Raw genomic sequence first — 22,999 nt, 5'->3', positions numbered from 1 at the left:
TTGTTGACTTATTGCATATGTTTATATATCAGGAATGAATATATGTGTTCTATAAGTACTTAGCTGTTACCACTACCCTTTAAAGTTGACTGTAGTTTAGGTTGTACAAGTAGTGCCATGCATTGATTAAAAGGTAGGTGAATGTCTCTGTTACTAACTGGGTGAAAGTTGTTTACCCCCTTGTGTCCACTATAGTTTTTGATAAAACAAGCCTAATAGCATATACATTTAACATAATGTCTTTATTTCATATATGTCAGAATAAGAATGACTGGACATGTTAATGTATTATGCTTATCAAATCATTCATTTTGGAGATACCTGTGTACTTATTTACTAAGTTGCTATTTTACTAGTAAAGAGTAGGAGTCATTACAGAGGAACTAATTTTATACATAAGGGGGGTCCATATTTTTATATGCTTATATTGGCAGTCCCAGCAAATAGTGACAAATAGTGAATAGATTTGCACATTGGATATGTAAGTTAGTGAAACTGGTATGATATGGTTATTTATTTATTTATTTATTTATTTATTTTTGCCAGTCTTGGGCTTGAGCTCAGGCCTGAGCACTGTCCTTGGACTTTCTCAAGGTTGGAGCTCTACCACTTGAGCCTCAGCACCACTTCCGGCTTTTTTCTATGTCTGTGGTACCAAGAAATCGAACCGGGGCCTTCGTGCATGCTAAGCAAGCACTTTAACCACTAGGCCAAACTCCTGGCCCTTTTTTTTTTTTCTTGCTTGTTTTCTCATCTTTTTTTTTTCATATATTTTTTTATTGTAATTAATAGAAGGGTTACATGATATTTGCCAGATAGATGGTGCATTAATTCCCATGCATTGATACCCTTTCACATGTCTTGGTCCCCATTTCCCTCCCTCCCCCACCCCTCATCTTGTTTTCCCCCCTTCCCTATCCAATTTCAAATAACCAAATACAAATATATTCCATATATCAGGTAACAAAGTGAGATATTGTAACAATATGAGATAACCAAGGGACAACAAAAGAGATGAGAGATAACATAGTACCTTAAGAACAACAATCATTCATTAAATGGCATATGTTTCTATATCCTAGAGATCCTTTCATTTAGCGTCCTACTATATGGCCTTTTGTATCAAGGTTTTGCTCTATTGCAAAGGTATTGCTCTCTGCTAGGAGAGCCCAAGGTTTCTACTGATTATGACAAATGAGGGAAACCATTGAGCCTAAGTTCCTTTGAGTCTGGCTTACTTCACTTAATATGATTTTTTCTAAGTCTTTCCATTTCCTAACAAATGGGGCAATGTCATTCTTTCTGACAGCAGCATAGAATTCCATTGTGTACAAATACCACATCTTGTTGATCCACTCATCAACTGAGGGACATCTAGGTTGGTTCCATATCTTTACTATGGTAAATAGTGCTGCAATGAACATTGTTGTGCTGGTGGATAAGTCCTTGTTTCTGAATGATTGGGTAAATGCCAAATAGTGGAATTGCTGGGTCATAGGGGAGCTCTATGTTTAGTCTTTTGAGGAACTGCCATACTGCTTTCCATAGTGGTTGAATGAGTTTGCACTCCCACCAACAGTGTAGTAGTGATCCCTCCTGGCCACATCCCCTCCAGCATCTGTTGTTATTCGTTTTCTTGAACCTGGCCATTCTAACTGGAGTGAGGTGGAATCTTAGAGTTGTTTTGATTTGCATTTCTTTCATGACCAGAGATGTCGAGCATTTCTTTATGTGTCTATAGGCCATTCTTATTTCTTCTTCAGAGAAGACTTTCTTTAAGTCTTTGGTTCATCTTTTAATGGGATGGTTGTTACTTTGGAGATTAGTTTTGGAGTGATTCAATTATTTGAGTTGTTGATATATTTTAGATATGAAGCCTTTGTCCGTTGTATGGTTGGTGAAGATCTTCTCCCACTCTGTAGGCTTCCTAATTTACTAGCTATGTCCTTTGCCATACAGAAGCTCTGCAGTTTAATGCAGTCCCACTTATCCAGCCTTTCTCTGATTTGTTGTGATTCTTGGTCCTTATTAAGAAAGTTTCTACCTGTGCCAAGGAGGCCTAATGTATCTCCTATTCCTTCTTGTAAAGTTTTCAGTATGTCGGCTTTTACCTCGAGGTCTTTGATCCATTTGGAGTTAATTCTAGTGCAGGGTGATAAAGAAGGATCCAAGTTTAGTTTTCTGCAGGTGCTTAACCAGTTCTGTCAGTACAACTTTTTGAAGAGGCTATCTTTCTTCCATTCTGTTTTTCTGGTTCCCTTGTCAAAGATTAGGTGGCCATAGGTCTGTGGTTTAGTATCTGGGTCCTCAGTTCTATTCCTTGGTCTTCAGGCCTGATCTTGTGCCAGTACCAAGCTGTTTTGATGATTATAGTTCTGTCATAGAGTCTAAAGTTTGGTATTGAAATTCCTCCTGTGCTGTTCTTTCTGCTAAGAAGTGTTTTTGCTGTACGGGGTCTTTTATTATTCCATATGAAATTTTGGATTGCCTCTTCTATTTCTTTAAAGAATGACATTGTGATATTGATGAGTATTGCGTTGATGATATGGTTATTTGTATGAAGTCAGATTCGAATGTATTTTGCTTTCCTGTTTGTCTTGTTTGAGAAGATTTGGGTAATTTGGCTTTTCACAAATAGTATGGTGTTTATGTGTGTGTGTGTGTGTGTGTGTGTGTATGTGTGTGTATCTTGCTAAGTCTAAGAATTAAAATTGTCAAAAATTATTAAGCAAATGGAATATCTTATAGATATTATGAACATTGACAATTTATCTTATTTACTTATTTAATTTTTTGCCAGTCTGCGCTTTCTCAAGGCTAGAAACTCTACCTTTTGAACCACAGTTCCATTTCTCACTTTTTCTGTGTATGTGGTACTGAGAAATTGAACCTGGGACTTTGTGTATGCTAGGCAAGCACTCACCACTAGGCCAAACTCCCTTATCTTCTTTCTTAATATTAATTTTCTTTTAACATATAAATAAGCCCAAAGAGATATGGTTAAATTTTTTTGACATTTTCTTTAATTAAGAGGTTTTATTAACACTGATTTTTTTACATCATATTTCAAGTGTCATGTTTAACAAACAAGTATTACAGAAGGGAATCTTTATATGCAATCACTGGCACATAAATTTAAGAACATAATTGAAGTTAAGCTGAGTCTTTGTATGTCATAGGTACATCTTGAGCTATATAATATATCAATGTCTATAGAATATATATCCCATCATAGATTTATACATCTAGATGTATTTATATCTCTTAAGTTCATGTTAATGACCTGGAGTACCTGAGAATTGTGCTCTTGTACTGTTTGGATCTAATATCCACATATCAAGGAGACCATGTGCCTTTTGTTCCTTTGGTCCTGGCTTATCTCACTCAACATGATTTGCTCTAGTTTCACCCACTTTCCAACAAATGGAAATGTTTTATTTTGTCTGGTGGCTATGTAGAATTCCATTGTGTATATGTACCACTTTTTTGTACCCATCCATCTGTGGTGGGACATCTGGATTGTTTGCATCCCTTGCCTGTTGTGAATAGTGCAGTGATGAACATGGCTGTGCAAGTGTCCTCATCAGAGTTATGGTTAACTTTTAAAAAGTTGAATTTTCTTTATAAGTTCCTTTCCTTTAGACTATAAAGGGGAATCTGTAGAAAAGAAGAATTTCTCTCTGTAGATGAAGTGTAGTTGGAATACCTAGTTAGGGTATGTGGTGAAATGTCACCGACGTAATGATAAAATTATATGCATATGTCTTTGTTGTGGACAGTATATTTACAGAATTTTGCAAACCTACTTGTTTGTTATGTTTTAGGAGTTGAGCAGATTGTACAATTCTTAAATACTTTTATTTCAATGTGCAGTAAGCTTGGTTTATTTCCAAGACAGCTGTTGCCTAAAGATGGTGAAAGAGTGATACCAAGTGCAATATGATTAGGAAGAAAAAAACACTGTATTGTTCATATTTGAACCCAATGGGGTGTTCTGTGTGTTTCCATGAATGAGCAAGTTGTAGTTTGTAGATTTTGCTACTCTTAACAGTATTCTTCTCAGCCCCTTTTCCTTGTAAGCCTTCAGAGTGATTTCACTTTTATACTTCTGAGATAATACATTTTCTACATCCTTCATCCTAGGCATTGAAGAAACAAGAAGCTAAAATGGATGATACTGAGGGAGTAATGAAAAATAAGCTCCAGCAAACTGAAACTGAGAAGAGTCAAGTAAGATACCATCTTTCAAGAAATAATGTAGTTCAGTGGTGGTTGCTAAGTACCTTGAAAATTGTCCCTCAGATCATTAATTAGAACTCAGTGAAACCTTTATGTACTTCGCTGTGGAGTTGCTTGATTTGATGGCTCTGCTACCCTTTACTACTTCTCTTGGAACATACACAGATTGTTTGCTACCTTGTCATCTGAGGCCACTCTTTTTTTTTGCCAGTCCTGGGCTTGAGCTCAGGGCCTGAGCACTGTCCTTGGACTTTCTCAAGGCTAGAGCTCTACCACTTGAGCCTCAGCACCACTTCCAGCTTTTTTCTATGTATGTGGTACCGAGGAATCGAACCCGGGTCTTCGTTAATGCTAGGCAAGCACTCTACCACTAGACCAAACTCCTGGCCCCGCCACTCTTTTTTTTAAAAATTTGTATTGTCGGGGTAATGTATAGAGGGGTTACAGTTATATTTGCCAGATAGTAGGTGTATTAATTCTCACACATTAATACCCCTTCTTAGGCACTTAGTTTTTGAGAGATGAATTAAACTTTATCTTTCCTTTGTGGAGAACATTTAAAGGAACATTTAAATTAGAAAAAACTTCTTAAAAAACCTTGCAGCTCCCTGCCAAGAAAGATTCTCAGGACGGCCTAATGCTCCCTCCCTGCCCTGGCCCAGGGAAGCCAGGGGTCCTGGCTCCTGAGGGGCACCTGTCCCTCTTCTTCCCCCCCCTCCCACACTTGTTCCAGCTCTTTGAAATAGTCTGTGTGAAGGTGAAAGTGAAGTTCGGTAATAAACTGTGTTGACTTGGTGAAAAAAAAAAAAGACTTCTTAATTTTATTTGTAAAAGAGAAGTGTAATTAGCAATTTTGTTCCAAAAACATCTTTTCTTATCACTGTATATTAGGACCTTTATCATATATTTATGTCTGTGAAGACTTAAGAGGTTAGCACTTTAGCCTAAAAGAAGTCCAAGGTCCCAAACGACAGTGTAAAACTGTACTGTTGTTCTTTCCTGCACAGCATTTTTTCTATTCACTATTGTCAACGATTGCTCTTTCTCTTCTCCACGTATGTAAAATTGAACAGTGCTTTCATCATGCCTTTATGGTAAGCAAGATGTATGAAGACCTCAGAGCTGTGTTATGGAGTGGAGACTGCTGATACTACATTTTAATTATGACCAATATAGGCCTTGCCTGATTTCTGAGCTGTTTTGATGAAGTATCATTTGTTCCTTTTTTATTTCTACATAGAATCAAAGAACAAGATTCAACAATAATTTCTGTGGATTTGATGATACTACTACTACTACTACTTACTGTTAATTTCTTTTTCTTTTTTGGTTTTTTTTTTGTTTTTTTTGGTCATGGGGCTTGAACTCTGGGCCTGGGCGCTGTCCCTGAGCTCTTCATTTCAAGGCTCTTTACCACTTGAACCACATCAACACTTCTGATTTTCTGGTGGTTAATTGGAGATAAAAGTCTCATAGACTTACTGTGTTCAGGCTGGCTTTGAACTGTGATCTTCAGATCTGAGCCTACTGAGTAGCTAGGATTATAAGGGTGAGCCACCAGTGCCTGGCTTAATATTATTATTATTATTATTACTTGTTTTGACTTTTGAACTCAGTGTTGCTAGACAGGTTTTTCTATTCCTAAGCCACACTCTTAGTTCTTTTTTGTTGTGATTATTTTTGTGATAGGATCTTGCTTTTTTGCCCAGGCATAACCCAGACAGTGATCCTACTATTTATCTGCTAGAATGACAGGCAGGAGTTCCTGAGCTCATTTGTGGGCCGTGAAGAGGTCTCCTGAACTTTTCTGCCTGGGTTTAGACTGTGATCTTTCTCATCTCAACCTTTTGTAGTTTGGATTATAGACATGCACAAATCACCCCAGTTTTTGGTTAATACAGGGTTTTGTGTATAATCCCAGGCTGTCCTTCAACTCTGATTCTCCCAGCTTCAATTGTATAAGTACCTCTAGGATTATGAGTGTGAACCAATAGTTCTTGGCTTTTTTTCAGGATAGCATTTATTTTATGAGCCATGGTTATAATTTTAAAAGGGGATGATATAACTAGCTTAAAATCAATTTTGAAATAATTAATAGATTCATAGACTATTTCCCAACAAACCCAGTTTCCACTCAATTGCATAATTATTGTCAATATGAAAAGTAAGAGTTGACATCGATGTAATTCACAGGGTTTTAAAGATTGTACCAGCCTCATGTATATATCTGTGTAGCATAATCCCCCCCCGTTTTTTTTTTTTAACATTTCCAGTGCAGAATCCTTTCCGTTAGCACTGCTCCATCTATGTGTCTTCATTACCTCAAGGTGCATGCTCCTCAGTAGGCTTGTCCATCACATAGACAGTTGTTTTCTTTTTCTTTTTCTTTTCTTTCTTTCTTTCTTTTTTTTTGGCCTTTGAATTTAAGGTCTTTCTACTTTTTTGGCTTTCTCACTTACCACTGTTGTTCTATCACTCATGCCACACGTCTAGTCTTTGTTTTGCTGGTTACTTGGGAAATGGAGTCTCAGAAGACTTTTGTGTTCCATTCAAGCCTCCATCCTGCAGATCTCAGCCTCCCTGTTAGCTAGGATGACATGTGTCTCAGCACCTGGCTCATGGAGACAGTTTTTAAGGATAACAGTTTGATCAAACAAAATGGTAACCATTATAAGTCTTAGCACTTCAGTATATCTTAATACAGAGATGTTATTTTTATAGGACAACTTTATTGTTATAAAAATAGCATTCAGAAGTGCCTTTTTTTTTTTGCCTGTCTTGGGGCTTGAGCCTCTGTGGTCAAGGCTAGTACTCTACCACTTGAGCCACAGAAACATTTCTGGCTTTTTCTGAGTAGTTTATTGGAGATAAAAGTGTCATGGATTTTTCTTCCTGGGCTGGCTTTGAACCATGATCCTTAGATCTTAGCTTCTTGAGTAGCTGGGATTACAGGCATGAGCAACTGGTGCCCTGCTCAGAAGTGCTAAATTTTCAATAGATTGTGTTTTATCTTAATGTGTTTTTCAGATTAAAATACAGTAGACATATTTAGAATTTAGTAGGTTATTTATTTGACTACACATTTTCCATGGGTATTTATCTTAGGTCAGTATTGTTAATGAAAATTTCAGAAATTTAGAAATTAAAAAGTTTTAGGAATATCATATGAATATTAAAAATATAAAAAGTCATGAATTACATGAAATATACTTTGAATCATCAAGTCCCCGAAGTTTTTAAATGATTTAGTATTTTTTTTTTTGCCAGTCCGGGGTTTGAACTCAGGGCCTTAACACTGTTCTTGGGCTTTCTCACTACTAGAGTTCTACCACTTGAGCCACAGCACCATTTCTGTTTTTTTTTTCCCCCATGTATGTGGTACGAGGAATCGAACCAGGGTCTTCGTGCATGCTAGGCAAGCACCAGGCTACCACTAAGCCAAACTCCTGGTCCCTTGATTTAATAAATTTGATGCTATCTATTACAATTTAAATAAAAATTTGCTATATAATTTAAATTACATTTTAGACAGGAGCAGAAGGATCTCAGGAAACTGTCTCATATAAAATCTTTATTTTAGAGTTGAATTTAGGCCCAGGAGAAGAGACTTAAGGAAAGTCACCATGGAAATGGAAATGATTAGCTCTCAGATGGCCACAAGGCCCGATATGGGTTACTTTATACTATGTAATCAACATTATTTTAATAATTTATTCATATATATAGAGATATTTATCCTTTCCTATTAGCTGTAAAATTCTAAAAATTTCTGTTGTTTTCTTTTAAAATTGGGCTCCATTGGACATAATTGGTCCATTGGGGCACAAATTTAAGTTATTTTCTGCCCCATTGGACATATGCTTTTATCCTTTGTTGAAATTCTAGCTGGAACAGGAATTGGAGCTATCTCGCAGGCTATTGAATCAATCAGAAGGCAGCAGAGAAATACTTTTGCATCAGGTAAGTCTATGCAATATATGACAATCCCTTTTTACAGTAAATTGTGATTGCAGCACTTCTCCTAAAAGTCTTTATGAGAGGAAAAACCAGCGTTAGAATTTTTTTTTTCCTAAGGAATGTGTATTAGCACACACAAGCAAAATATGAAGATTCAGAAAAGGCTGGTACAAAAGCCCAGCCCAGTTCCTGCTGCGACAATGTATCTTGCTGATTGCTGCTCTGCTTCCTTCTTATCTCTCTTAGTGTGAACAGGGTAGAAGTAAGACTGGATGTGTGAGATAAAATTTTCCTAGGAGCTTAATTTTATTTGAGGAGGCTTCAGAGAATAAAGGAGAAAGGAAAATACATTAAACAGATCTTTGCATGTTCAAGTTTACTTTGAATACATCATTGTCTTTTATTCATGTTTCCAAGATGTTACTTGGACCTTTTTAACCAAAGATAAGACTGAATTTTTAAGCATAACATTTTTCAGTCCATTAACCTATAATGGGAATTGGGTGTTTCTGATATGGAAAGTTCAATAACTTTAAATAGCCGTCTTACATACATTGGATAAGGGGGCATGATTTTCTAACTGCATTCTGTTCATGCTTAATAAAAAGCATAGTTGTGCCATCTTCTGTTTTGACATATGCGTTACATAACTCACCTATATAATATGCTCTGCAGGCAAAGATGTCAGATGTCATCCATATTTAGAAGTCTTAACATTTTGACAATTGGTGCTGAGTGTATACAACAGCACTTGCTCTCCAAAATCTAAAATGTCTACTGAATTCCTTCTGCAGCCATTGGGCACACAGAATTAATGTTGGCAAAATTCAGGATTTTCTTCTTGCAGTTGGTATTCAATCTCACTTTAATTAAAAACAAAAACAAAAACCACCTGATTTGTAATCTCTGATTTTAGAGCTTAAAGCAAGAAGTTTCTTTATTCAAGTTGTCATTGTTACTTACTAGATTCTTTTTTGCCACTGCTAACTTGTTTATGGTATTTGGGGATGTGCCTTTTATGTGCACGGCAATTTGCTAGTTTCTTTTTTTTTTTTTTTTTTTTGCCAGTCCTGGGCTTGAGCTCAGGGCCTGAGCACTGTCCTTGGACTTTCTCAAGGCTAGAGCTCTACCACTTGAGCCTCAGCACCACTTCCGGCTTTTTTCTATGTATGTGGTACCGAGGAATCGAACCTGGGTCTTCATGCATGCTAGGCAAGCACTTTAACCACTAGGCCAAACTCCCGGCCCATTTGCTAGTTTCTTTGTAGGACTATAGTAATGAATCAAATGAGTTCTTGGCTTCAGAATTTCAGTTTGTTCAATAGGATTATTTATTGATTTGGGACCTTATTTTGATACCAGAATGTGCTCTGCCACGATCACTGGTATTTAACAATCAGTGGATCATCTTTACACAAAAAGAAATAGATGAAAAATGGAAATCTAGCTGTGCACAGTACTCAGCTAATGGTTTTGGTTGATAGTAATGGACTGGATTGACAATAAAATAGGACATTTCTAAAATTTCTTAGATTGGGAATATAAGTAGTACGGTGATTGCCTACCATCAAGAAGGTTCTGGAGTTAATCCTCTATACTGAAAAAGAAAACAAAAAAATGTGGACACTTTTTTTTTCCACAAGGGACACAGAAAAAGGAAGAGCATTAATTATTTGTGGGAATGGAAAAATGAGCAAGGTAATTTAGTATAGCATGGAGATTCGCTTGGCTTCAGCTTGTGTTTACAATACCTTAGTAGAAGCAAATTTTTCTCTCCTAATGAAATAACTTATAATAATTTGTAGATTCAGTTTAATTTCTGCTTTTGAAACCAGATACAAGTTTGATTGTGAATGTGTTTAGGTAGAAGAACTGCGTACACAGCTCACAAAAGCAGAAGGTGACCGGAAGGGTTTACAACATCAGATTTCCAAGCAGCATTTAAACCTTCAGGATGATCGAGATGACTGGAGGTTTAGGAGAGGTATGATTCTGCTTTGTAAATATGGGAGTTTTCCATTCTTAAAATTGGATTCTTTAATGGTTACCTTGTTTCAATTAAATTCTGAGCTTTTCTGTTTTTGAATTTGAGGTGTGTCTTATGAGTGATATGCAAATTTGATTTGATAGTATTTTCTTCATTCCATTCTTTTCTGGAAATGACCAGAAACAGTAGTTTTTTTTTTGTTTTGTTTTGTTTTGTTTTGTTTTTTTTGCCTGTCCTGGGCTTGAGCTCAGGGCCTGAGCACTGTCCTTGCACTTTCTCAAGGCTAGAGCTCTACCACTTGAGCCTCAGCACCACTTCCGGCTTTTTGCTATGTATGTGGTACCGAGGAATCGAACCCGGGTTTTCATGCATGCTAGGCAAGCACTTTAACCACTAGGCCAAACTCCCGGCCCGAAACAGTAGTTTTGAGTTGAGAGTATATACTCAAGTTGCTGAAATTTTATTTAAAGGAATACATAAGTGTGTGTGTGTGTTACATGTTTTCTCTCTTATTTTTGGACTGCAGTATCCTTGAAGCCCTTTTTATTGTTGGTCATGGGGCTTGAGTTTAAGGCCTGGGTACTGTCCTTAAGCTTGTTTTGTTCAAGGTAAGCTCTACCATTTCAAACTGTACCTTTATTTCCAGTTTTATGGTGGCTAATTGGAAATAAGGCCTTTCTGCCCTGACTGGCTTTGAACCATGATCCTCAGATCTCAGACCTCTGAGTAGCTAGAATTATAGGTGTGAGCCACCAGCCTCTCTCTCTCCCTCCCTCTCTGTCTTTCTCTCTCTCACACCTGTTTTCATATTTGAATAATATGATATTATTAGTGCCTTGTGCCTCATTGACCAAGTATTTCATTTTCAGTTAAATACTAAATTAGTTTAAATTATTCAGTATTATACTTTCATTTAATACTGTCTAGGATTAGCAAGATTAGTAAACTAGTAGCTCTTGACAATCAAATTTTGCAATATTATGTTTGTTTATGTTATAACAAATCATCTTATTGTAAGCTACAGTAACTGCAGCTAGATATAGCAGCTATATAATTAATGAACAAAATTGTAGTATTTTCTTGAAGTAAATTGCACTGAAAATTAGATAGCACTTAAAGTTTTAATACCACAATAGAATAATATATTAGTGTGTGCGTTCTCTCTATATATGCACAAACATATATACAAATATATATATTCAAATATATGTGTGTACGTACATATATGGAAACTATGTGAAATAAATTTTTTTTTTTGTGGGTCATGGTGCTTGAACTTAGCCTGGGCCCTGTCCCTGAGCTTTTCAGCTCAAGGCTACCACCCTATCCTTGAGCCAAGTCCCACTTCATGTTTTCTAGAGGTTAATTGGAGATAAGAGTTTCAGGTCCTTTTGTGCCTGGGCTGGCTTTGAACCTTGATCCTCAGATCTCAGCATCCTGAGTAGCTAGGATTATAGGCGTGAGCCATCGCATCTGGTTTGAAATAAATTATTATTATTTTTTTGGATTTTTTAAATTTATTATTTATTTTTTTATTGTAATTAGTAAAAGGGTTACATGATATTTGCCAGATAGAAGGTGCATTAATTCACATACATTGATACCCTTTCACATGTCTTGGTACCCGTTTCCCTCCCCCTGAAATAAATTATTTTTTATATCACTGTAGAAGTGGATTTTTGTATAAGTATACAAGTGGATTATGTTGTCAAAAAATACTACAACATCAAGATTTAGTACTATTTGAAAGCTCCTTTTCCTGTGAATGTAAAATACAGCATATTCATTGAGCTTTACATTTTTTTTTTTCTGTTAAGGGATAGAGCGAGACAAACAGGATCTGGAGAAGCAGCTGTCGGATCTGAGAGCACACCTGAACTTCAATGCAATGGCATCTGAGTTGGAGGAGGTGAAGCAGTGCATGGAACGAAAAGACAAGGAGAAAGCAAATTTGGCAGCACAAATAGAGGTGACTCAGCTGCTTTAAAGCCATACTTGAAAGAATTATATTTGGTAGAATTGTCTAATGAAAATTTAATGTAGAGACATATTATTTTCTGGGCATCAATGGATCACGTCTCTAATCCTGACTACTCAAGAGGCTGAGATCTTAGGATCATGATTCAAAGCCAGCCCAGACAAAGAAGTCTATCAGACTCTTTTATCCTGTTAACCAGCAAATGACGAGAAGTTGAGCTGTGGGTCAAGTGGTAGAGTGCCAGCTTTGAGTGAAAAAGCTAAGGGACAGCAAGGTCCCCAAGTTCAAGCCTCTGTACTGTCACTAAAACAAAACAAAACAACAACAACAAAAAAAAAAGGGAAAAAAGATGCATTATTTTGTGAGTAATAGTTTAGGGGTAGATATTTATTGCATTTTTTATATTATGGACTAATTTACTGTGTTTACTAATTTACTGTCCTGTGGTTTAATATTTTTTTCCCCTTTGGGGATCCCAAAGCCAGGGAACTGAGTCATTCTTCTCCACTATCTCATGGTGAAATATATGACTTTTATTAACCTTGAAACTATTTTGTTCTAGTAGCAATTGAGCCCTTCCTGAAGACAGTAGGACTTTCTCCGAGATTACAATAATTTATCTTATATTGGGGTGTGAAACTGGCAGGTGACATGGTAAAAAGCAGCTTTTCAAATTGGTAGTTGTTCTTCATGAACTCCAGTTGTATAATGCTCATGAATATGTTATAGCCATGAATGAAGTGTAACTAGGCAGCTTCCATTTCCTGCTTGCCTTTTATCTAGTGTAGATGAGGTAATTATCAGAATATATTAAAAATCAAAGGAGAGCACCTCATAAAAGGAAATGGCTTAATTCCAATTCCAATTATGCAAATTAGATCAAATATAGATGACACATTTGGAAATAGATATGTATCAGTTCTCCTGTTTTTATTAGTGCAGTTGTGCTCTAATTGTAATAAGTTGCTGCATTTGAAGAATTTTTATAATTAAAATGAAAGGTAGAAAATTGATGTTGAAAGCACCTAACTTTATGTAACCCAAAGGAAATATTTAATACTACTCCAGTTTGGGTTTCTCTTTCATCTTTTTGACATGTCAGTGGAAAATATCTTTTAGATATGGTTTAAGATTCAGATTATAAAGATAATGAAATATTCACATACCCTTTATAAAGGCTTCAATATGTTTAATAAAAATTTTCAGAAATAGTCTCAGAGGAATGACAATTGGAAAGTTTTTAAAGTTTGCTTTGTTGTTACAAGATTGGTCCTTCATCTTGCTGATGAAGGTGCTAAAATATGTTTATTTTGTTGAAGTTATTATTTTTCAAAAATTATGCTAGTAAATGTTGAAGGCACAAAGATTTCTTTGCTAGCTGTTCTTAACAACATATTTCTACTTTCTATCTTGTTCTCTTCTTCTTTTTGTCTTTTTCATGGTTTCTCTTATTTACCACTTGTGATATAAAATAGAAAAAAGCCCCCTCAAATACATGGGCATTTAGGAATGGTTTCTAGTGGCTTGATAGTGCTGTCATTCAAGGACCTGGCTTTCTGTGTCCTAACTTAATAGTCCTTAATAGCTCTTTTCACACAGGTTGGAGGAAAAGGTTGTGTTTTCTTAGATTGAATTGGATTGGTTGCATAGGGTTTTGTTTTCAGAGCAATTGAAGAGAGAATTTTCTTTTCCTTTCCTATATATCTAGTATTATTGACTGCTACAAGCCAACATTGCAATGAATGAAAACTCAATTGATTTTCATGCCTTGTAGTTGATATTTAAAAAAAGTTCAAGAAGTTCTTTGGTAGTAGTTTGCTTGTAAAGACATATTCCTTGAAGATGAATGAAGAAATTCTCTATCCTTTTCACAGTGACCATTTATATACCAGTTTCAGTTTTTAAGGTTTTCTTGTTTTTAATAATTATGAGTTACATTTACATTAGCTCTTTACTGGTTAGGTGAATGAAGAAATTCTCTATCCTTTTCACAGTGACTATTTATAAACCAATTTCAGTTTTTAAGGTTTTCTTGTTTTTAATAATTATGAGTTACATTTACATTATCTCTCTTTTTTTTTTTTTTGCCAGTCCTGGGCTTGAGCTTAGGGCCTGAGCACTGTCCTTGGATTTTCTCAAGGCTAGAGCTCTACCACTTGAGCCTCAGCACCACTTCCGGCTTTTTTCTATGTATGTGGTACCGAGGAATCGAACCCGGGTCTTCATGCATGCTAGGCAAGCACTTTAACCACTAGGCCAAACTCCCGGCCTATATAGTGTATCCTCATCAGAGCCACCCTGTCCATAATTCTTACTTAGTCATTCATTTTCAAGGCCTTTCAAACTCTGCCTTTTTTTGTTTTTCTTAAATAAAGAAGGCCAAACTCCCGGCCTGTATAGTGTATCCTCATCAGAGCCACCCTGTCCATAATTCTTACTTAGTCATTCATTTTCAAGGCCTTTCAAACTCTGCCTTTTTTTGTTTTTCTTAAATAAAGAAGGCCAAACTCCCGGCCTGTATAGTGTATCCTCATCAGAGCCACCCTGTCCATAATTCTTACTTAGTCATTCATTTTCAAGGCCTTTCAAACTCTGCCTTTTTTTGTTTTTCTTAAATAAAGATATCTAATTTTATTTACTTTCCTAGAAATGACACAATCTTATTTTTCTTTATAATTGACTAGTGCACCACTGTGTGTATATTTCACCCTGGGCTTTTTGCATGCTAGGCAAACACTTCTACCACTAGGCCATACTCCCAACCTTGATGATAGCAATTTTGATAGAGATGGATTGTTTTGATTTTCTTTGTCTTTTTTTTTTGCTAGTCCTGGGGCTTGAACTCAGGGCCTGGGCATTGTCTTTGGACACTTTTTGCTCAAGACTAGTGCTCTGCCACTCAAGCCACAGCACCACTTCTGGCTTTTTCTATGTATGTGGTACCGAAGAATTGAACCCAGGTCATTGTGCATGCTAGATGAGCACTCTACCACTAGGCTACGCTCCTGGCTTGATTTGGTTTTTTTTTCATGAGTGCAGTGACTGGAAATTTCTTCATGTATTTATTAACCTGAAAATTTCTTCATTTATTTATTAACTGTTTATACTTCGTCTGAGAACTGTTTAATTTTTGTCAGTTTATTAATTTGATGTTTGTTCTTTTGGTGTTTGATATTTGGAGCTCTTTATATATTTTGTATACTAATTCTTTATCTAAGGTATGTCTGGCAAATATTTTTTTCCTATTCTATAAGTTCTCTTTTTAGTTCTGTTAGTTGGTTTCTTTGTTTTGCAGAAGCTTTTTAATTAGATACAATCTCAATTGTCAGTTCTTATTTCCTGAGCAATTGTGAAATCTTATTCAGAAAGTTATTACTGTATAGCTTTATCTTCAAGGGTTTTCCTATGCTTGGTTCTACAAAAATAATTTTCATTTCATATTTAGTAGTGAGGCTCTAGATTCAGTCTTCTACATGTGGGTATCCAGTTTGACCAGCATCATTTGTTGAAGTGACTCTTTTTTCCAATATATTTAGGGCCTTTGGAGAGGATTAGATGGCTGTGATTGTGTAGAGTTATTTTAAATCACCTCTTCTTGTTTATTGTATCAGGTTATTCTGTTTTATTTACTTTGGATACGTAGTATAATTTGAAGTCAGCTATCTTTATCACAATTCGTTTTTCTCAGGGTTGCCTTAGCTATTTGGGATCTTTTGTATTTCCATAAGAATTTAAGGAGATTGCATTGTATCAATAGATTGCTTTTGATAATATAGCCATGAACCCAATATTGATTTTAATCTGTGAAAATTGGAGGTGTTTCCATCTTCTAGTATGATCTTCAATTTCCTAAAGATTTTATACTTTTTATTATCAAGCTCTCTTATTTCCAGATTTTTATTTTTAAACATTTAATCTTTGTATTGCTATTATGTACAGTAATCCCCAAGGTCTGTCTGGGTTTCTCTGAGCATGGGCAACTATGTCCTTTTGTAAGGTTTTTGGTGGGGGTGGGGACAATTTAGTGTGTGTGCAGTGATAATTGATCAGGAGGGCTGGAAATGTAGCTTAGTGGTAGAGTGCTTGCCTATCATGTAGGAAGCCCTGGGTTTGATTCCTCAATACCACATATACAGAAAGAGCCAGAAGTGGCGCCATGGCTCAAGTGGTATAATGATGCCAGCCTTGAGTAAAAGAAGCTCAGATTAGTATATAGAAACAAAAGCAATATAATGAGTGATTGTTGTCCTTAATGTACTATGTTATCTCTCATCTCTTTTGCTTTCCCTTGGTTATCTCATATTGTTACAGTATTTCACTTTGTAATCTGATATATTGGATATATGGGTATTTGGTTATTTGAAATTGGATAGGAAAGGGGGGAAAACAAGATGAGAGTGGGGATGGGGGGAGGGAAATGGGGACCAAGACATGAGAAAGGGTATCAATGTATGTGAAGTAATGCACCTTCCATCTGGTGAGTGTAATGTAACCCTTCTATTTATTATAATAAAAATTATATGAAAAAAAAGAAGCTCAGGGACAGTGCCCAGGCCCTGAGTTAAAGCACCAGGACTGGCAAAAAAAAAAAAAAAAAAAAAAAAAAGCAGGAGAGGAGCCTCTGAGCTGGCGTGTCAGGGTCAGGGCGTATCCTAGCAAGTGTGTCTACTTTCAAAAGGAGATTTTAATTTTCTGCCTGTGTCTCGTTTTATATTATGTGGAGAGACAGGAGTCACTTGTGGGCTGGACAGTGGGTTTACGGATATTGCTGGCTAGGTGGCTTCTGTACTTGTCCTTTGCCTTGAATGGGAAACCTCTTGGCTAGGGTTGGTCTCAGATTGCCTTAACTTAACAGAAAGATATCCAGACAGTTCTTGTTACTTGGATATGCTAGGCTGGATGGTGGGTTTATGAATGGAGTTTGTTAGGAGTGCTTCTGTCAGGCCTCCTTGTTCCTTAACACTGGCTTGGATTACATGTGCTCCAGGGTACAGGCACACACAAGCCACACACAAGCCACACACAAGCCACACACACGACACACACACACACACACACACACACACACACACACACACACACACACACACACACACACACACACACACTTGCTGGTTGGGTCTACCTGCCTAAAGCTTGCTGACCTTTATTGGTGGCCCTTGCCACAAATACACTGGGCTGGAAGATGGAGTAGATTAGGTCCAGTTCCTGAGGGCTACCTCTGGGCTTCTCTTCACCAGTGTTTTCAAAATCTTCATTTCCTATATAGATATAAAGTTTCTTTTTTTTCCCCCACCACTACCTGTGTATTCTTTTACTGGTACCTTCTCCTAGCTTACTCAATTTCCCCTGTAGCCATACACCTGAAGCTTTGTTTTTGGTTCAGGAAAGACAGGAAAATATGATGGGTTTCTGTAATCTGCTGTCTTTCCAGATTTCTTTAAAAACAACAACAAAACTACTCTCTTAACCGGGTACCAGTGGCTCCTGCCTGTAATCCTAGTTACTCAGAAGGCTGAGATCCTGGTTTGAAGTGAGACTTTCTAATTAACCACCAAAAAGCTGAAAGTGGAGATGAGGAGGTAGAGCACTAGACTTAAGCAAAAATATCCCTGGCCTTCCAAAAACCTGCACATAAATAAAAATAAAACAGTATGAGTCTCCAATTTTCTGAATCTATATTTTAGAGTTTCAAACCAGGAATTTGTCTGGTGAACTGAGGATCAAAGAATGATGTTGTTCAAAGGTATGTTTGCTGATGATGGCTCTTGTAAGGCTTTTTGTCTTGTCATTTCCCTTTTAGAGTGTCTTAAACTAGACATGCTATTTAGTTCAGCTACATGTTCTGTCTTTATCCTCCAGGATATAGAAACAAAAGCCATATAATGAATGATTGTTGTCCTTTATGTACTATGTTATCTCTCATCTCTTTTGCTGTCCCTTGGTTATCTCATATTGTTACAGTATTTTACCTTGTTATCTGATATATTGTATACATGTTTATTTGGTTATTTGAAATAGGATAGGGAAGGGGGGAAACAAGATGAGGGGCGGGGGTGTGGGGAGGGAAATGGGGGCCAAAATATGAGAAAGGGTATCAAAGTTTGTAAAGTAATACACCTTCTATCTGGTGAATATAATGTAACCCTTCTATTAACTATAATAAAAATATATGAAGAAAAAAAGTATGTTGGAATGGCATACTTGTTTCCTAATAATCTTTTCCTATGCTCCTCCTATGCTGTTTGCTATTATAGTACTTTTAGTTTTGGCTGTTGCCAGTATGAATTAAACTAATCGAACCTGTAACATTGTGGGAATCATTTGTTAGAGAAATCTTACCTTCCCCCCTCACATGAATGGATATTAAATCATATTTAATATCTGTGCCTCTCTGTGTTACCACATATTTTCTTACTATGTGTTATGTGCTTAATGTTTATTGACTAAAATTATTTATTGTACAAAACTGGAATTTCACACCAATTTTAAAAGCTGACATTATTCATTGTCATTTAGAAAAAAAACACATTTATTTCTAGATGCATTGTCAACTTTCAAAGGACCTTTGCTCTTTCTTACTAATTGCATTTATTTTTGTTGATCCAGAATATATATTTTAAGCAGCTATTTTATACTGAGGAAAAAACAGTAATGTAGCTCTTAGAAAACCCAAATGGAAGGAAGATACATTTGAATTTACATAATTTACCTTTCAAATTGTATCTCAGACCTTAAATCTGTATATGCATAAAAAATTCCAAGTGCATTTTTTTCCCTTCTAAAGTCAACTTGAACCTCATTAACCTTGATAGGCTATTTGTATTCATAAGAATTCCAAGCATCCTTGATCAATGATTCCCCCTGATTTAATCTCTGCCTCCATCTTCTATCAGCTTAACTCTTCTTGAAAAAATTTGACTTTTAAATTCAATGAAGAACTTCAAAGAAAGAAAACCAAGTTGCTGAACATAATTTAGATTAAATGTGAGAAGTGATAATTGAGTGACAACTAACATGGTTATTCATGAGAAGAATGCTGGGACTGTAATACCAGAATTTACTTTTAAAAAGAGAGGATACTCAAAGAAAAAAAATTGTCAATAATCTTTTATTACAGTATATACAGGGGGAAAGGTTTTATCATACTTTTAGTATCAGCTCTTTTGACTATCCCATTTATTTTATAAATCTAGCCATTTCGTTGTATAATAGTACCACTTAAATACTATTTAAGTGGCACTAGAGTCTAGTGGCTAGAGTCTTAAAGAACTTTATTCTGTCTCCAATTTCTTGTTGTACTTCATTTGTAAAATCTTAATTTCTTCCTTATCCAAGTATGTATTGTAATAGAAACTATTACCTGACTATTAAATGAATATGGTATCTAATATAAGTTGTAAAGAAAATAAATATTTGTAGCAAATTTTTTAGAGGGAAGCTAAGTTTATCAAAGCTACTGAAGACGAGGTTTACTTCTGTTATTAGCCAAATTTGGTATGCTTTTGGGGCAAAATTTTAAGGCCGTAAGTTCTTTAGACTCTTGGGAATTTAGAAAAAGATGACAATTGACAGAAATTTTCTACAAGTAAAAATCCTAAAACTAAATAGACTTCCAGGAAATAACGGAAGACTTGGTTTTGATTCTTTGATCCTTCATCTAATATGAAAATAGAAGTGTTTTAGGAGTTGGGGAAAGGATAGCTTTTCAGTTTTCTGTAACCGCAGTAGCATGAGAATATCCATAGAACAGAAAATTAGCAACATGTTTTTCTTTACTGTACCACTAATATTAATTAAAATTAATATGTTCTTTAATATATCACTAATATTAATTGATTTAATTAATTAAATGTAAGTAATCATTTTGTAGTAAAGATCAAATTTTCAAGTTTATTTCCTGAAATTGTAATTTGTTACTTAAAAAAAATCACAACTCTGCTGGGTCTGGTGGCTCATGCTTATAATCTTAGCTACTCAGAAGGATGAGATCTGAGGATGGAGAATACAGTCCAGGCAGGAAAGTCTATGAGACTCTTGTATTTCCAATTAACCACCAGAAAACCAGAAGTGGTGTTGTGGCTCAAAGTGGTGGAGGGCTAGTCTTGAGTGAAAGAGCTCAAGGACAGTTCCCAGATCCCAAGTTCAAGTCCCACAACCTTCCCCTTCCTCCCCCAAAAGAAATCACAATTTATGTACATATATAAATATAAGAATTATCTCTTTATATGTATATTATATGTGTATGAAAGAAAGGCAGATAGGCAGAGAGACATATTTGCATATACTAAGAGGCATAGAAGACAGGGAAATCTAGAAGCAGAGTGAGAGCTGGGAGAAAAACAGGTTAGGTCCTTCCAAAATGTGAAGTGTCGATAACTTCATATTACTTATAGACTGATTTAAATTTCAAGCTATTATAAAGATAAAATACAGTTTTGTAAATAACTTTTTCTGGCAAGATAGGTGCTATGAAACAAATGAGGTAATATTCTTGTAGTATCTTAAGTAATTGATAGTTATTTTTTGACTACCACAGATGTCATTAAAACAACGTTAGTAGACTTACGTAAATTGTAACTGTTCATGCATTATTCCTGTAGTCTTTATAGTTACCTTAGTTTAGAGTGATTTTAATTTGACAGTATATCATTTTAAGTAGCAAATTAAATTGTTTTTTTTTTTAGATGGTTGTTTTCAGGCAGTTTTCTTCACAGGCATAAAATAAGATGAGATTGTACTCAGCCTTAAACAATAACAAAAATCAGTAGGCCCATTCTACTTTCAAAAATTTTGAATAGTTCAACCTATCTTGGTAAAGAAAGGTAAATTATTCATATGAACCAAACCATTTTTACATGGTAATGCACAACACATAGCTAATATAAGCAAATGTTGATATGAGCAAGTTTTAATACATGCATTAAATGCATGTAATTTCCAGTATCTTACTAGGGTAAGGAAGGGGTTTGATTCATATACATAAACTATGTTTTTTTTTTGGTGTGGGGGATCACTAATGAAAAGCTTTGTCACGTCTGGGTGAAAGAACAGGACAGTTTCTGCATTTTGTGGTGGTCCAGCTTGCTTGCTTGCTTGCTTGCTTGCTTCCTTCCTTTCTTTCTCTTTTTCTCTTTCTCTTTCTTTTTTCTTTCCATACTATAGTCAAGCTTTTTATAAAAAAACTGGGTAAGACATACTTAGAATATGTTTGAAGGTGTCAGTGAGTATCGACACAGTCAACATGATAGGGCTCAAGTATTTTGTTGAAGTAGTAAAATGCAGAGCAGTTGTTTTTACATGTCACAACATTTTCTCTCTGAAAAGTGATCACGCTGAGAGAATTGTGTAGGACTTATAGTGGTTTCATACACTTTCTGAAGAGGATGACCTTCAATAATTTTTAATTGGCTTACCCAGTAGACTAAATCCTATGAGCCTGGGTGAACTCACTGAACATTTAACTATCCCAAAGACTGTAAGAGCATAACACAAGTTAAAATCTGTTTCGATATTAGCTGTCTCTGTTTTAGCTGTTCACCAATATGAAAGCAAGTCTTCTAGGAAGTAAAATGTCATCACCCAGAGCCTTGTATTATTTCTACAATCTGTCAAATAGTGTCTGTAGTGTCTAACATTGAACCAAAAATTGCACAGGCATGTGAGAGAACAAATTTGCAGTTCCAAAAATCATATTACAAACCAGGAAGTAGAAATAGTCTTGTGGATTCTTAAGCTATTAAGTATATCAGACATTACCTTTAAAATAGTAGTTAATATATTATGAAATTAAACATACATTCTAATTACAAGAAAGATAAGTAATTATGAAAATAATCAATCTGAAAGTCTAATATGTCATAACAAATGAAAATCTGGATAGGTTTAGAGGATAGGATGGTTTGTTGTTGTTGTTATTGGTTGTGGGGCTTGAATTCAGGGCCTGGGTGCTGTTCTTGAGCTCTTCTGCTCAGGGTAACACTCTACCACCTCCAGTTTTTGAGAGGCAAATTGGAGATAAGAGTCTCATGGGAACTATTCTGCCCAGGCTGGTCTTGAACCATTCTCTTCAAATCTCAGCCTCCTGAGGAACTAGGATTATAGGAATGATCCAACAGTGCCTTGCTAAGAGTACACATTTTAAAACATTACTCTCAATATTTTTATGAGACCTTAATTTTTATATGCCTAGATTATGAAATTTAGTACATGCTTTGGTTTCAGGTTTGCATTGTTTTTGTGCCTTTTAATTGAAGATGAGAATACTAATTTATTTAGTCTTTCAACCAGTAAATTTTAATTAACAGTCTCTATGTGCCAGTGGCTCATACCTATAATCCTAGCTACTCAGGAGGCTGGGATTTTAGGATTGTGTTTCGAAGCCAGCCTGGGCTGAAAAGTCCCCCATAAAACTCATCTCCCATAAACTACTCAAAAGAGCCCGAAGTGATGCTGTGGGCTGCATTGGTAGAACACTAGCTTTGAACTAGCTTTGAACACAAAGATAGAGTGGTATTGTGGTTTAAGTGGTAGATCACTAGTTTTGAGCAGAAAAGATCAGAGACTGTACCCAGGCCTTAAGTTCAAGCCTTACTCCTGTCACCAAAAACTAAAACGTAAAAAGAAATAAAAAACTCCTTTGTTTTAGTCTTTTTTTTAATGAAAGAATTTATTAACATTGATTTTTACATCATATTTCAAATGATGTATTTAACAAACAAATATTCAAGAAGGGAATCTCTATATACAATCACTGGCACTTAGATTTTAGAACATAATTAAGATTAGGCTGAGGGTTTGTATGTCATAGATAAATATTTTGGTCTTTAGCTTCTCAG

At 35.7% G+C, this 22,999-nt stretch overlaps 1 protein-coding gene across 12 annotated transcripts in view; it reads left to right on the top strand.

Annotated features, from left to right (window-relative positions):
- Positions 1-22,999, top strand: part of Cep128 (centrosomal protein 128) — a 340,438-nt gene that overhangs the window by 60,809 nt on the left and 256,630 nt on the right. For all 12 annotated transcript variants that reach the window (XR_016537579.1, XR_016537580.1, XR_016537581.1 and 9 more), the window contains exons 10-13: positions 4,144-4,230; positions 8,125-8,199; positions 10,060-10,180; positions 12,001-12,152. Coding sequence is in view for 9 of the 12 variants with exons in the window: in XM_090344647.1 (XP_090200773.1) it covers positions 4,144-4,230; positions 8,125-8,199; positions 10,060-10,180; positions 12,001-12,152 (435 nt within the window). In the remaining 3 variants the exon portion in view is untranslated. The remainder of the gene's footprint in view (positions 1-4,143; positions 4,231-8,124; positions 8,200-10,059; positions 10,181-12,000; positions 12,153-22,999) is intronic.

The sequence above is a fragment of the Megascapheus bottae genome, chromosome 14, assembly GCF_031878675.1.
Source record: "Megascapheus bottae isolate mThoBot1 chromosome 14, mThoBot2.hap1, whole genome shotgun sequence".
In the NCBI taxonomy this organism is placed as follows: domain Eukaryota; kingdom Metazoa; phylum Chordata; class Mammalia; order Rodentia; family Geomyidae; genus Megascapheus; species Megascapheus bottae.
Note: the sequence above shows the minus strand (reverse complement) of the source record. Positions and strands in the feature narration are given on the sequence as shown.